The sequence below is a fragment of the Hemicordylus capensis genome, chromosome 5 (genome assembly GCF_027244095.1).
Source record: "Hemicordylus capensis ecotype Gifberg chromosome 5, rHemCap1.1.pri, whole genome shotgun sequence".
In the NCBI taxonomy this organism is placed as follows: domain Eukaryota; kingdom Metazoa; phylum Chordata; class Lepidosauria; order Squamata; family Cordylidae; genus Hemicordylus; species Hemicordylus capensis.
The window spans coordinates 123,531,297-123,547,445 of NC_069661.1; the positions used below are offsets into that span (position 1 = coordinate 123,531,297).

The following is a 16,149-nucleotide window of genomic DNA, read 5'->3' on the forward strand; positions in this document are numbered from 1 at the left end:
CTGTTCATAAGCTTGAGGAAGGCTACAGCAAATCTAATTAAAAGTTGTTTATATTTTTTAAAGGTGCACTTCGTTGTTGTTGTTCCTGTAGCTTAACTGTGGTACAACTAACTGGAACTGGACCTTCAACAGGCCGTGTAGTACTAGGAGTAATTTTTAAAAATGCCTCACATAAGTGCAATGTGCAACGTGTATACACATTGTTCCAATCAATTCTGCATTATAAAACACAAATGTAGTCTCCCAGTACATGCTCTATGTTTAATTATATTTATGAGATTTTTTTGAAAATATTTTCATCCAGACTTCCAACTAATGTACAAATCAAAGCATTATAAATAATAGTTTAATAAAATACCACAAGATTCCATAATCAACAAACTAGTATAAGTATAAAATTAACGAATCCTATCTAACTAAATACCTGGGGCTCAGGGAGAAGGAGTCAGGGAAACAGCGTCTTAACCTGATGTCTAAACAGCTTAGGTAGAGAGACAAAAGCCAAACAAACGTTGCCATTGCTGTTCCACAAAAGGACAGCCCCCTTTGTTGTCATACCTCAAGTGGCATCATGTCACTTGTATCAAGGTCAGTGGAAAATAGCATCTTCAAGAAATCAGTTGTTCCTAAGGAATGGGCATCTTCTCTGCTGCTGTTGCTGATATCACACATCTCCACCTACTAATTCTCTCAGTAGCAGCAGACTGTAAGATATTAGCCAGTCCTTACCCTAGCCTTGATGACCCAGTTATGTTGCTTTCTCACTAGACATGTGGTCTAGTGAGAGAGCATTATTGAAACACAGCCCCCTATAGAAATCGGGGGATACCCATAGGGTCCTACAGAAGTCAGTTTTGCCTTTTTGATATAGTTGTTCATCCATATTATGTGGACAGAAGTACACATTATAAGAACATGGGTCTGCTGCCAAAAACATTAGCCCTGTGAAGGGTTCCTCCTTTCCCATGTTGTAACATGTAGTACAAAGTTACTTGTATCCTTACTGAATTTCATTGTTTGCGCTATTCCCCTCTCCCTGATCTACATAATTGGCTATTGCTGGTGAAAAAAATACTTAGTATGATGACGCAAGGCAATTTGTACTATGTGTTAGTAAATGGAGTGCATGAGATTTGGTGCATAAGATAAGACAAGCAAGAGAATAGGGAACTGACTTTACTAAAGAAATGTGATATATTCTGACATTTTTGTGTATTTTCAGGTGCTGGAAATGTTCATCTTAGTATTGCAACAATGTCACAGGGAGAATGAGGACAAGTGGAAAAGATTGTCTCGACAGATAGCAGACATAATTCTTCCAATGTTAGCAAAACAGCAGGTTAAATTGAGTTTTTAATATAAAAATGTGTATGTTTTGATTTGTTCACTGTGTGTAAATGAGTGTGTCTGTGTCTGTGTCTGTGTCTGTGTGTATGAATGATATGTGTCCCAGTGGGTGGTAAAATAGCTGTTTGTATGCGTATGCATATATAAATGTGTACACACACACACACACACACACACCAGAATACATAATTTTCATCTTCTGTTTGCATTGTGTGAAAAATATTTCAAATGGTGATAAGACAGTGCCTAATTTTTTCGAGCCATATTTCTGATTACGACACTACATCAGACATTTTGGCTAGCTGCGCAACCAGGCACCTGGGACTTTTTCCACCTTGCCTGTATGATTTGTAGTGAAGAATGTTAACTTGGTGGTTTCATGTTAAGCATCCTTAAGGGTGTTCAAATAACTTTTGATCTTTGAGGTGATTTGGGAGCTCACCTTCTGTTCTCTGGGAGAAAGGCTCTTCATTTGTGTGTCCAATATAGCCCTTATGTAGAGAATCCGTTTCTGTGGTTGGAAGTTTGACTTTTTCCAGCTGACCTGGAGCTCCAGATCTTGCAGTAATGTCAGGGTATATTGTATTTGGATACACAATATAACTCTGACTATGGAGGTTATTACAATATAACTCTGTCTGTGGAGGTTATCAATTGTCCAGGTATGGAAAGATAGCAATTTCTTAAGTTCTTAGATGGGCAGTGTCAGGAACCTACCCTGATGCCCCTCCTAAGTCCAGGGAACTGATTTGTTGTATATGATTTTTATATCAATAAGTTATTATTTTCTTTCGCTGCCACCATTTAACTGATTGAGTAGGTTAATTTTGTCTCTCTGTTAAGATTATAAAAGGGCTATGCTTATTTTTGATCCAGATGCATATAGATTCCCATGAAGCTCTGGGAGTATTGAACACTCTATTTGAAATATTGGCACCATCTGCCCTCCGTCCCGTGGACATGCTTTTAAGGAGCATGTTTGTTACCCCCAGTACAATGGTAAGCAAAATATTCCTACTTGGATATCTGTCCATTAGAATGCCTATCATAGCCTTTTAGAAAAATGTTAGGTAAGAATCATCCACCCCTTACCCCATTCTCCAAAGACCCTCTTTTCCTCTTCCTGTACACTGTTTTCCCTTTTCTCCTTGAGTTACTTAAAAGAGTAGAGCCTATAGTTAAATAAGTCACCTTTTCTGAGCACAAAATCTGCCACTGTTCTTGTTACTTCATATGCTGTGTTCTGTGATTTCCCTTTTATCTGTCTTTCAATAGGCCTCAGTGAGCACCGTTCAGTTATGGATATCTGGCATTCTTGCTATCCTCCGGGTTCTGATTTCACAGTCTACAGAAGACATTGTTCTTTCTCGTATTCAAGAACTCTCCTTTTCACCATACTTAATCTCATGGCAAACAATTAACAGGTTACGAAATGGTGAAAATGTAGTTGCCTCAACTGAAGAACAAATGGTGGAACAGGAAGGTAAATATCTGCCTGAAGAGACATTTTCCAGGTATGTACTCTTTTTCTCTTAATCTGTTTTTAAAAGATTCTCATATATTTTTGGATGAACTATAGGTGTCTGAGATAGTAAATGTGGGCTTAGAACTTTGGGTAACCAATGGATTGTAGCTCAACAAAATCTTGTTCAAGGCAGGTAGAATTCATTTTGTGTAGGGTTTTTTTTCCTCTGTGGCAGTGTTGACAGATAAATGTTAAGCGTATTTGTTCTTTGCTGGATGAGCGACATTAATGCTCTGTAAAACTCTGCTGTGTTCTTGTTTAGGTTCTTGTTGCAGTTAGTGGGTATCCTGTTGGAAGATATTACTACCAAACACTTGAATGTAGATATGAATGAACAACAGCACACCTTCTATTGCCAAGAGTTGGGCACGTTGCTTATGTGCTTGATTCATACCTTCAAATCTGGTAACTGCTTTTGAGATAATTGTCTCTATCATTTCAGCCAGTAAAATATTGATTTTTCAGCTCTATGTCAATTTTACTGAGATATAAATGTGCTGTTTGAGTAAGCTATTTCCCCCCACGAAATTGGAGCCCAAATTCTTTCTTCCTTTCTCAAGCTTCATGCATGTGTAATAACAAGGAAAAGTGTTTGGACCAGGGGGTTGCAGGTTCCTTCCACCTTTTTTTGAGTATTATATCATTATGTCGGATTATTTTTGACCCTGGTTCAGATGAACCAGAGGATTCATCCTAAACTGTGTTTCAGAACCCAGATTTTATCAGGTGTCTCTAACGGAGGTTAGCACCGTCTCCAAGTTCATGTTAATACAGGTTAATAATGGTCAGATATAGCAATAAAACCATCATGTAGACAGTTGAAAAAATTCATGCAAAAATGAGGATGCAAGGGGATTCTGCATGAAGAAACTACACATGAATGTGTAATTCTGTCCTTTAACTTCCATTAGAGCTGCATCTGCACTGTAATTCAGGTTTTGTGCATGTATGTACAACGCTTTATTTGTATGCCTGTAGATTAGACTTGTAAAATAATATTTTCTGATACATTTAATAGAATGTCTAGAATAATTCTCTGAAATGTTCTCCCCTATGCTAAATAATGCAGAAGAATATTCTTTTACAAGTCTGAAGATCTCATTCATTAATTTACTGAAGGGAATAGGCTTGATATTTGGAGATGATTGCATTTATCCAAAATATGGGGGAAACAATTTAATTTCAGTGAAAACTCCGCACCAAAAGTCAGACAAGAGAAAATACTGGCATGTTTAAGACTCTCTAGATGTATAATAGCTAAACAGAAATGCATGAATATTTAAAACTCAGTATTGTAATCCTTTGGTGGCCTAAACTATGCTGTTAGTTGGATCTCTGTGTTTTATGTCTAATTGTGTTTTGTTTTGTTTTTAAATAACTTTTTTAGGTATGTTCAGAAGAATCACAGCTGCAGCCACTAGGCTCTTCACAGGAGATGGATCTGGTGGTGGTTTCTATACCCTTGAAAGCTTAAATGATCTTGTTCAGTCCATGATACCCACACATCCTTCTTTAGTACTCCTCTGGTGTCAAATCTTACTGCTTGTCAATTATACCAACAGTAGCTGGTGGTCAGAGGTACATCGAACTCCAAAGTAAGGATGTCTTTCATTGTGATAGGAGTATAGTTAATTTAGGCCTTGTCCTCATGTACTACTCTTTTTGTGAGATACAGAATTATTTGAAGGACATCACAGCTCATTATATCCTAGCCTTTCAAAGCTAGGATAGCCACTGAGTAATTAAATCTTACTTTGGTCGTCGTTTGAGCAGTGTATCTTTTATCTTTTTGCATCTAATATACACTTTATCTTGATTGTCTTCCATTGCATGTTGAAACAAAATATTTTCTTGCAAGAATGGTCAGATTCTCCCCACAAGTTTATCCTTTCAAAAACTGCTTCGTTAACACTTTAAATCGGTGATTTTGTGCTGTGTTGGTTGGAACCCTGAGGTTCCTTGGAATCTTATAAGGGGTTCCTCAATGAATAGATTGGTAGTAGCATAAGGCTTCCCTGAAAGACAATTTGCATATCTTTCCCTTGCAGTGTGCAGCTGCAGGAAGATATTAGGCGTCTGTTAAGTTGCATGACGCAGTTCACACAGGGAAACAGTGAGGCTCAACAGTGTGCACCCTATAATATGAATCAGAATCCTCTGCAGTGTGTGAGGGTTCTGTGTCCGATGTACAGAGTTCCTCAACAGACAAATTAATGTGGGCAGGGTTCCCTGGAGATGGAAAGCTTGAAAAATACTGCATTAGAATATTACCCGTGGCTGATAGTTCATGATATGTATACATTTAGTACAGAATGCTGAGGGATTTTTCTTTAAAGCAAGATTCTAATGTTCCCTTGATCTTATTCACTTATGTGCCTTGATTGACTTGTGGGCTTGCATGACTCTTGACTGGCTTGGAGGCAGAGTGCCATATTAATCTCAACTTTTTTTTCAATATAAAAGGTTGTGCCCCATCCCCTGCTTTAGCTTTTACTGATGAGAGGGCAAAAATATATGGTTTGGGTTTGGATTTGCTTTCATTAAGACCACTGTCATGTGCTTGTGTGTTACTTGATGAATAATAGAAAAATTAACAGCAAAATGCAAATGGCCCCAAATGCAAGAATTTTCAGAAAGCATTTCTATAAAATGTCTGTGTTTAGCAGTAAAACAAATTTTATTTTTCAGGAGGCACAGTCTTTCTGCTACTAAATTGCTTAGCCCTCAGATATCTGGAGACAGTGATGAGACAAATTCTGAATGCAAACTTGGCATGTGTAATCGAGAGATTGTCCGAAGAGGGGCACTTATCCTTTTTTGTGATTATGTGGTAAATTCTGAATTAATTTCATTCCAAGTAGATTCTTTTCCCATTTGCCTTTGACATCCTTTAAATCTGTGTATTATTTTAGCCTTTGCTTATTGTAGTTAGTAGATACAACTATCAGATGTAGTATTGTCATCTCTTTGGCGCAGGGACCTGTTATCCTATGCTATAACAGACTACGTACTAGGGCTATACAGAGATTCTGCTTTGAAGCATTGAAGCCAAATCATTTTCACCTGCCCAGAGGTGGTTGCTCCCCCCTCATCACTGAGTGGTCCATGCACAGCACTTGCAGGGGTGGGGGTGGATTTAAGGGAACTGAAGCTGCTGGAAACCATACAGGGAGGCATGTGAGCAATGCTGGGGAAAGTAGTCCTTTTCAGTACTTTCCTAATAGAATTCTAGGCCAAAAGGTAATTCTCAGCCTCTTCTGCTTGATCTTCACTGCAGTGTTGCTGTCTTCAGTAAACAGAATGTGGATTCTTTCCCCATAGCTATCCAGTGGTGGGTATTGGTAGAGAAATTTGCTGTCAGGTGACAACATCCATGGCCATCACTTTTATGGTTTTGTAGTGATCCATGTTGTATAGTCAGGCTTTAGGGAGGACTAGGCCTTGATTAGAGTAACTGCTTGGAAGACGGTCCTCTTCAAATAAGGAAGAAAGCCAGGGAGTATCAAATCCCTGTGGCCCAAACCAGAATGAGGGACAAGGTTTATTGGACAACACCCAATAGGGAAGTAGGGGAGGGGTGTGTTTGAGATCAGTTTTTCTGTGAGGTCTGATTTGTAACTACTGTAGGAAAAGGGGAGACAGCCTTGCACTGGGAATCAACCGGAAGTTCCTCCGCTGGAAGTAGGAAGGAAGAGCCCAGTTTAGCTAGACACATCAGGGAATTTATTTTTGTTTAAGTAGTTGGATGACTGCATGGTTCTTGTAGTTCCTGGGGAAGGGTTTTACTTGAATGGAAGAAGCATTTGTTGATGCCTCTAGATTTTTCCTTATCCATTTATTAATGAATCCTTGTTGTTATCGAGTGTCATTCTATATTGGGTCCTGTCCTAATCACATGGCACTAGTGAAGGCCTAAGACTGCTCAAGCCTTTCTTGTAGGGAGGGGTTTTCTACTTTACTCTCTCAGAATATGGAAGGGTAAATCTGCTCATATAAAAAGTGGATAATGGCAGCCTACCAGGGACTCCTCACAACTAGAGGAGGGATTTTGTATCTCTTCCTCCACTTTGATCGTTACACATGTGGAACCACAGTTTAGAGTTGATAGATCAATTTCTTTTCCTTCTATAGTGCCAAAACCTGCATGATTCAGAACACTTAACTTGGCTGATAGTGAATCATGTTCAGGATCTTATTGACCTCTCTCATGAACCTCCCGTGCAAGACTTCATTAGTGCAGTTCACAGAAATTCAGCAGCCAGCGGTCTTTTCATCCAAGCAATTCAGTCACGATGCGAAAACTTTGCAGCTGTAAGTAGTTTGGTGTTATAAAGTTCTCCATCAGCTTTTCTGTGACTAACCCTAACTTAATAGAGTTCTGGTTTGTAGTAAAATGTAAGATGCTGAAGTGCAACAGAATTGAGACATTGAGGATAATTAAGTATGTTTGTAATTCAATTGAAATCACTCAGTCTAAATATGTAAGGGCCCTTTTATGCAAAGTATTGGTTTCAGGCAAGTCTGTCCTACAGATTCATAGGGTGGGGAGAGACAGCGAGCGCACTGTCTTAAACAAACGAAAAGCGTTGATCATATTCCAATGCCCCCACCCCAACCCAATGGTACAGTATAATGAAGTCTGTCTCACGTGCTTTAACAGACATTGTTGTGTATATTTGTGAGTAGTACATGGGATTAAGTAGTTTTGCACGTGAGGAAGGAGTAGAATATTTATGGCAGTATAATCCTTGAAGTGTAAATGAGAATCTTGTTTTCAACAATTATAGTGCTGAAATTGTTAAATTCTAAAGTAGTCTGTGTGAGAGAGCATGGTAAATGGCATAAGGGAAGAAAGTAGCAGTGGGAGTGGGGGTGGACCTAAGAGTTCATGAAAGGAAAGCTGCCTCTGATGTATGTACACACTAATTTTCTTTGCCTGTGAATTTTTGTGTCTTAGCAATTTAAGCAGAAGGTTTTAAAATGAAAACGCATAGAAAAAGTATATAATTGCCATGGTTTTTGTGTTGATGCCTCTGGATTGTGCTCTCTAAGTGATCCAAAACCATTCAGGAATGCATGGTTTTCCTATACTACCACTGCAACCCTTTATGTGAAGCTTTGATTGTGAGCCACCCTGAGCCATTTTATATGGGTGGTATATAAATGAAATAAATAGCTCTGCTTCTTGGTACTTTAAAAGACTCTAATTGTTTTTCCTCTGTTTAGCCAACCACGGTAAAGAAGACACTACAATGCTTAGAGGGGATTCATCTCAGCCAGTCGGGTGCTGTGTTAATGTTGTATGTGGACAAACTTTTATGTACTCCATTCCGTGTGCTGGCTCGCATGGTTGACACTCTTGCTTGCCGTCGAGTAGAAATGCTTTTAGCTGCAACATTGCAGGTACAGAAACGTGTAGTAATATATAAGTGTATTTTCAGTTGCTCATGTTTCCAGTTCAGTTTAGTAATTCTGTATAACTAAATAAATTAAAGATCACTCATTGTGTTAAGTCATTTCTGGGAACAAAACTGTTATCCATTTTTAACTTTATGTTATGGTTGTGTAAGTTAATGCTGCAATCCTGTCCATGTTCACATGTGACCAGTTCCAACTAAAAATGCATATGACTAGTCAGTAAGGTTATTGCACTGCAACAGTAACTTATATGGTGTGTGGTTCACCCTCTCTACAGCACTTGCCTCTTTGGAGCTGAGGGGTGCTGATGATACCTAACTCTGTCATTTCTGCTGCAACTTTGTGGGGATGTAGAAGCTCATTGAGGCTTGGAACCAGTATCTGTGGTCATTGATGGGCTGGATCAATGCTTTACCCCTGCTAACTGGGCAAAGAGGCACCGTTTTAATGTGATGATTACAGTACTGTATTTAGCAGGGGGAGAGAAACTGGCCCTATCCACCCCCAGCACAGTACCCCTCCAGTGACTGTTGCTTGTATCTATCTTATGTTTCTTTTTAGTTTTGTGAGCCCTTTGGGGATAGGGATCTCTATCTCTATCTCTCCCCGCCACTTTGAAAACTTTTGTTGAAAAGCGGTATATAAATGTTAGTGTTGGATGTGGCTTTTAGTGCTAGAGGATTTGAATGTCTGTGCTGAAGTGCATGAAGTCATGACCACCATGAAATCCTGGGCTGCCCAGATGTACATCTGGGGCAGCCCAGGATTTCATGATGGCCATGACAACCATGGTCCTCTCTCATATCATGTTGCAGAGTACACTCTGGATCTGGATTGTGCAACTGGGCAGGGATATGTCTATCTGGTAATGGAAGATATTAATATCATTCAATTGTGGTTAGATCACTTCCTGATAAGGTTTAGACTTATTGGAACTCCTAACCTGCAGGGCTGGGGAACCAATTAGGAAGGTTCACACCTGGAGAATTATGGATCCAGAGGGATTCCTCATAGAAGATTTTCCTGTCAATGTGGTTGGTGGTTCTATGGAGGCCTTGGTTAACTTCTGAAATGAAGAAATGTCCCAATTGATCCTGTGCATTATCTTGCCAGCCATAGAGCCAAGTTGCTCACTGGTTTATCAAGGAGCTATAGACAGTGAAACAGTGATAAGAACATAAGAAAAGTCTTGCTGCATTAGGCCCAAGGCCTGTCTAGTCCAGCATCCTGTTTCACACAGTGGCCCAGCTGATGCCTCTGGGAAGCCCACAGACAAGAGCTAAGGACATGTCCTCTCTCCTAGTGTTACTCCTCTGCAACTGGTATTTAGAGGCATCTTGTCTCTGAGGCTGGAGGTGGTCTATAGCCCTCAGACTAGTAGCCATTGAGAGACCTGACCTCCATGAATTTATCTAAACCCCTCTTAAAGCCACCAAGGACAACTGGAGCTCTGATAGAGGAAAATCCTCACCGACCAAACACAACCTAGAGTTAAGTGCCAGGCCTACTTTGTGGTGATGTTTGCAGCAAAGCAGACTTATGTTTCTGCCACTCTTGCATCTGTGGGAAGTAGAGGTGTGCACGGAACTGCACCTCCGCGGTCTGGCACTGGGTAGGGGGGGCTCTTTAAGGGTGGGGGAGGGTGTACTTGCCCCTCCCACCACTTTCTCCCTGCCGGCGTGCCTGTTTTTTAAAGCATTTGGGGCGGCAGGGTACCTTCCTGCCACCCCTCCCCCATTCCTCAGCAAAAGGCTTAATAAAGCCTAACTTCATGTGCGTGTCACATCTGCACGTTGCGTGCGCCCATACGTCAGACGTGTGTGCGCATGACATGCACACACGCAGTCAGGCTTTATGAAGCCTTTTGCCAAGGAACGGGGGAAGGGGCGGCAGGGAGGTACACAGCCCTTAAAGGTCTATTCCCCCTTCCCCACCACCAAACCGGCCCCATGTCTGGACCGGTCCGGAGGCCTTTAGAATGGGCTCCGGACCAGACCGTGCACATCCCTAGTGGGAAGTTGGTCAGCAGAGTGGCTTTGGGTAGTTTGAGGCTTATTGCATCTTGCCTCATGGAATGTTTGACAGTGTGTGAAGTTTTCTGCATATAAAATTGCTTGCAGCCAGCGTGACTTGGACTTAATAGTGGCAAAGAAGATTATATTGGCTTCTGCTTTCCCAATTGTTTTGAATTCTGTCCAGGTTGTTTGACCTGATGCTGGGGACAGGATTCTTAAGTTCATCCATCTCCACTCTTGCCCTTCTTGGCTGATAAAAGCTTCCAAAGGGGAACTGGCCAGATGAGTGGGGAGGGCAATTAATACTTCTTCTCCAGTGTAGGAAGCTATCCTTTCAAATGGGTTGTCATGCCCACTTGCTCCCAGAGGGCAGGATGAATTATGCTAATTCTGAATAGTCCCATGATTCCCTTCTGGAGACTCCTCCTAGTTCTGGTCCTGTCTTGCTCCTGTGTGCAGGACCTTTGAGAAGCTTCAGCTTTCTCATTGCTCCTTCACTGTGTGTTTTTCTCTTGGTTTTCCTTGCTCGCTGCCTCTCCTGCTTTCCTCTCTTAAAGAGATTTTTAAAAATCCCCCTACCCCACCCTGTTCTCTCTATCTTTCTGCCTTTTGTGCTATGCCTTGCTCTCTGAGGACCCTGAGCAAGACCTGGCAGCAAGCCTCACACAAGCCAGAGAGCAAACAAGAAAGTGTAACTACAACCATATGAACTGAAAAAAGACCACACAGCCCGCCTTCAAAGGATCCCACTGGCTGTGGGAAGTGTGTTCAGGCCCAACTACAGGCCCCTCAACCACGCCACACCCTAGCTGACCAGCCACCAATGATCAACGTGATAGCTACTGAGCTGCCAGGGAAGAAGCGCTCCTGACCCATCTGGGCCCATCCTGTCTATCACTACCACCACTGTGCTCAGTTCGCGGCCTCAAAATGCCGCACTTCGAGAAGGAGATCCAGCCATCCCAGGCACTCTTTAACGAGCTGCTAGATGAAGCTGGGGATCAGCTTCATCTAGTGACCCATCCTCAGTATCACTACCACTGCTGTGCTCAGTTCGGGGCCTCAAAATGCTGCACTTCTAGAAGGAGATCCTGCCATCCTAAGCACTCCTTAACAAGCCACTAGACGAAGCCAGGGATCGGACCTGCTTGCAGCACTCATTGTCCTCTGAAGCAGAAGAGTCAAACTACCCTTATACGCTAACTATTCTTGCTCTAATTTTGGCTCTGCCAGCATTGAATGTAATCATAATGTGGATGCTCTGATAACCCACCCACCACATCACCTCCTCAACTTCCCGCTCTGCAGAGACTTTCTCTACCTGTTGAACTTTCTCCTTCTCTCCCCATCCCTACATGGGGAAAGTCTGCCCCCACATTTGTCCCAGTGGATAAAGGACTTGGTAGCAGCTGAGCTGAGAATGCAGGAAACTCCACCTGTTGCACAACCCGCACCCCCTGTGCAGCCCATTCCCCAGTTGCCAGCTCCTCCACTGCCCACTGGCCATCCACAGAAACCCACTTATTATTCAGCCTATCATGCTTAGAGAGCGACCTGGCTATAGGAGAGAGAGCTCAATCACATCATTTTTTTCTAGCCCAGCCAGGCTACCTATCCCTGAATGCAAAAGGGCTAGGTTTCAGCCCCGGCACTGGGGCAGGTCCTCTAACAGTGATTGCAGTCATTCTCTTGCCCCAGAGTAACACACTAAGGGCATTGGAAGCCAAGATGGAAGCAGATCTCCCAGAAGAACTCTTAGAAGAGAATGGTCACCAACCTCTCACTGCCCAACCAGGCCTTGTCCGTTCATGTCATTCCTATCAGGCAGGACTCTTAACACTCACCCAATCCTCCTGTTCCAAGGCAGACTTTGCCTGGCAGGCCTACCTCCATCTACACTCCTTCTGATTTCTCCATGGGCAGCAGACATGGTTCTCACTCTATGGGTAGTGCAGCCAAGAGGGTTTTCCCTGACTGGTCCATCCAGACAGGTTCTGGCCTGCCCCTCCTCACCCAGGTACTTACCAGGCCACAGGCCAGTCTGATTCTGAGGCACATCATTCTCCTCACATGGTTCCCTCAGAAGTAGAATCTCATGAGATTTAGTCAAATAAAAGAGGAGAATGGTCCACTGATGAAAGTGCCACACATGCAGTGTCTGTTCCCAAACTCTTCAAGCACAAGGATTTAAAAATTCTTCACACTAACCCTGATTCATCTGCCACTACCTCTGAATCTGTGGCCTGAGAGGTTTTCCCCTCTTCTACAAAGTTTATATGTGTTGTGCCATTTCCACCCCTCTTCAGGGAAGTATTACAGGAGGAATTGAGTTCTCCAGCTTTGGCTAAGGGCCTTGGAACTCTCCCTAAGTGATCCTCTAACCTTCCCTTAGATGTACAGACTGGACTTTCAGTCCCTCTGGTAGATGCTCCTATGGCCTCGCTCATCTCGGGCACTGTTCCAGCTAAGCAAGGGGAAGAGTGTCTTAGATTTCCTGAGGACAGAAAGAGTGGTAATTTGTTACACAAATATCACGAAGCTTCTGCCCTCCATTTTTGCCAGAACCTTCATTCTGTGGGCCAGGAATCGCTAAAGGACACTTCTCAGGGACACACCAGACTAAAGCAGGATCTTAATAAATTAACCAAGGCAACCACCTTTATGGCTGATGCTAGCCTAGATAGCCTCGAATTCTCAGCCAGAGCCATGGCCTCTGATGTGGCAGTACGTAGAAGCCTCTGGTTAAAATCATGGAATGTTGATTCCAGATCCAAAATCAACTTGGCCTCCTCTGCATTTAAAGGTTCCAAACTCTTTGTTGACTCCTTAGACCCAGTCCTGGTGGAAACCCAGGGACAAAAAGAAAACCATACCAAAAGACGATTTAGACCTAACCAATCTAATTTTCATAACAGGAGCTTCTGGACCTGCACCAGAAACTCCAGATCCATAAGACCAGCTTGGCACACATTGGAATTCTAGGCCCAGACAACCCTTCAGACAGCCACAGTACAGCCGTGCGTATGGCACTGCCCAGTTCCCCAGGAACTTCAACAGAAAGCAACCTCAACAATGACTACTTACTTCCTCCTGTGGGAGGAAGATTAACCAATTTCCTGCAGACCTGGCAACACTCCACTCAGTACCAGAGGGTCCTTTCTACCATCAAAGATTGCTATTCTCTAGATTTCCAAACTGTGCCTCCAGATCACTTCACAATGCTGCTACTCTCCTGGAAACCCAAGAAACATGGCCTCATGAATCAGGCTGTTTATCACCTGCTCCAAATTAAAGCAGTAGAACCAGTATCATCAACCAACAGATGCTGGAGCATCTGTTCTATTTTATGCTTGGCACCCAAAAGAGACGACATCTGGAAAGCGGTACTCAACCTGAAACATCTCAACAAGTTCACCAGGAAGCGGAAATCCAGGATGGAGATGCTGCATACCATAGTCTGGGCCATTCAGACAAACTTCTTCCTCAGTCAGTTGACCTATAGGAGGCTTACCTACACATCCTGATCCTTCCAGCACACTGTTGTTTCCTCCACTTTGCCTATGTGACTCAGCATTTTCAATACAAAACCCTTCCCTTCGGCCTCTATTCGGCCCCCGGTGTGTTCATGGAGGTGATGGTTTCCTCTTGTGGCTCACACAAGGATCCAGGGACTTCACGTTTTCCCATAGCTAGAAGATTTGTTGGTCAGGTCAGCATCTCGCCAGAAAGCAGAGCCCAACATCAGTCATACCATCAGGATCCTGGCCCAACACAAATTTCTGGTGAACAATTCTAAGAGTTTGCTTTACACCTCTCAACAAATCGATCATCTGGGGGTAACAGTAAAAACACATCCGTGATGGTAACCCAGTCCCAAGAACGTGTGTCAAAACTACAGTCCCAGATGTTCAGACTCTTGCCTCTAACCGTAGTGGACCTCACTATGGCTTGCATCCTGGGGAGCATGATTTCGTTTCTAGACATAGTTCCATGGGCCAGGTGGCATTCCAGGCCCCTGCAGTTGCTACTTCTCCCTCATCTGGACAGAATCATGGCAAGGGACCACCTGAGTGCCATTCACCTTTTCACACAGTTTCACACAGTAGTGTCCACAAGCCGAAGGAACTAATGCACTAATGTCTCTTTGGCCTCAGGGTCAGCTATAAGTATTTATCCTGTTTGCTCTGATTCCACGGCTCCTCCGGGAACAGGAAACCAAACTCATCCTCCATTCTGGCCCAGGAGGCCCTGGTTCTCTCCATAGCACTGATGTGGCCCCTTGCACAGCATCCAGACTTTCTCAGCCAAAGGCCTCTTCATCATCCAGAACTAGCTTGGCTACAACTTCATGCCTGGAAACTGAGTGAACGCTATTAGCTGCTAAGGGCTATTCAAAGAGCGTCCAAGACACCATTCGAGCCTCACACAGCCAATCCATGGTGAGATTATACCAGATAATATAGGCAGTGTTTCTCTGGTAGTCAAAATGAGAAAAAGTCATCCCTCTGAAGGCTTCAGTTTCCCATGTATTATCACTTCTCCAATCTGGATTGGACAGGGGGCTTAAACCTTGTACCCTTCAGAGGCACACTTCGGCCCTATAATCAGTTCTCTGTCCGTCTGCCAAGTCATCGCTGGCATCTCACTCTGACATTAGAAGCTTCCTTTAGGGTGCAACTAACATTGCTCCTCTTATTATACACAGATTTCCATAATGGAACCTGAAAAAAGTACAGAATACACTTATTAGGGCTCCCTTTGTGCCACTTAAGACAGCTCCACTTAAGCTCTTACCATACAAAGTTGTTTTCTAGTGGCAATCACTTCTTTGCACAGGGTTTCCAAGTTAAGAGCCCTGTCAGAACATAAACATATCTGCCTTTTCCAACCTGACTCAGTAATTCTCAAGACAGACTTAACTTTCTGTCACAAAGTTAATTCTCTTTTCGACAGGAATCAGGACATTATTCTACCATTTTTCTACCCGTCACAACACCCAAAGAAAACCTTGGCATACCTTGTACGTCAAGAGGGCCCTCAAAATTTATTTAAAATGCACAAAGGACTTTGGCCAGACAGATGACCTGTTCATCTCTTTCCACCCTGCCTCCATGGGCTCCAAACCATCTAAAGCTATTCTGGTACATTGGATAACAGCCTGTATTTCTGCAGTATACACAAACATGAAACTGCTGGGAGACATCACCTGAGGGTGACATCCACTTCCAGGACTGGTATTGTACCAGTACCTCTCAATACCAGTTGCAGGGGAACAACAGCAGGAGAGAGGGCATGCACATACCTCTTGCCTTTGGGCTCCCCAGAGGCATCTGGTTGGCCACTGTGTGAAACAGGATGCTGGACTAGGTAGGCCTTGGGCCTTATCCAGCAGGGCTGTTCTTATGTTATTATGAGGATTTGGTTTGGGATGTTATCAGGATCCTGATAACATCCAGTTGTACATCTCATTACTAACCCCAGCTGTAGAGGCTGTGGTAGTTCTTAACTGGTTTTTGGAGCTGGTGGCAGGCTGGATAAAGGCTAACAAGCTGAAATTAAATCTTTCTCCTTGTCACCAATATCAGGAAATGACATTAGTCCCTTAATTGCCTGTCTACAGGCAGTAATGGACTGGTTGAGGGATAATAAACTGGAACTGAATCCAAGCAGGATGGAGGTGCTCATTGTTAGGGGTCGTAATCTGCTAGAATAGAACTTGCTGTTCTGGACGTGGTTCACAGAACAGGTTCGTAGCTTGGGAGTGCTCTTGGAACTGGGTCTCCTCCTGGTGCCTCAGATGGCGGCTGTGCTAGGAGTGCTGTTTGTTTGTTTTATCCGATTTCT

General features: G+C 43.1%; 1 protein-coding gene across 2 annotated transcripts in view; it reads left to right on the forward strand.

Annotated features, from left to right (window-relative positions):
• The window catches only part of HTT (huntingtin), a 235,476-nt gene that overhangs the window by 132,194 nt on the left and 87,133 nt on the right, over positions 1–16,149 (forward strand). For both annotated transcript variants that reach the window (XM_053251882.1, XM_053251883.1), the window contains exons 37-44: positions 1,223–1,339; positions 2,224–2,346; positions 2,623–2,861; positions 3,135–3,277; positions 4,260–4,467; positions 5,561–5,702; positions 7,004–7,183; positions 8,099–8,275. In XM_053251882.1, coding sequence (XP_053107857.1) covers positions 1,223–1,339; positions 2,224–2,346; positions 2,623–2,861; positions 3,135–3,277; positions 4,260–4,467; positions 5,561–5,702; positions 7,004–7,183; positions 8,099–8,275 — 1,329 coding nt within the window. The remainder of the gene's footprint in view (positions 1–1,222; positions 1,340–2,223; positions 2,347–2,622; positions 2,862–3,134; positions 3,278–4,259; positions 4,468–5,560; positions 5,703–7,003; positions 7,184–8,098; positions 8,276–16,149) is intronic.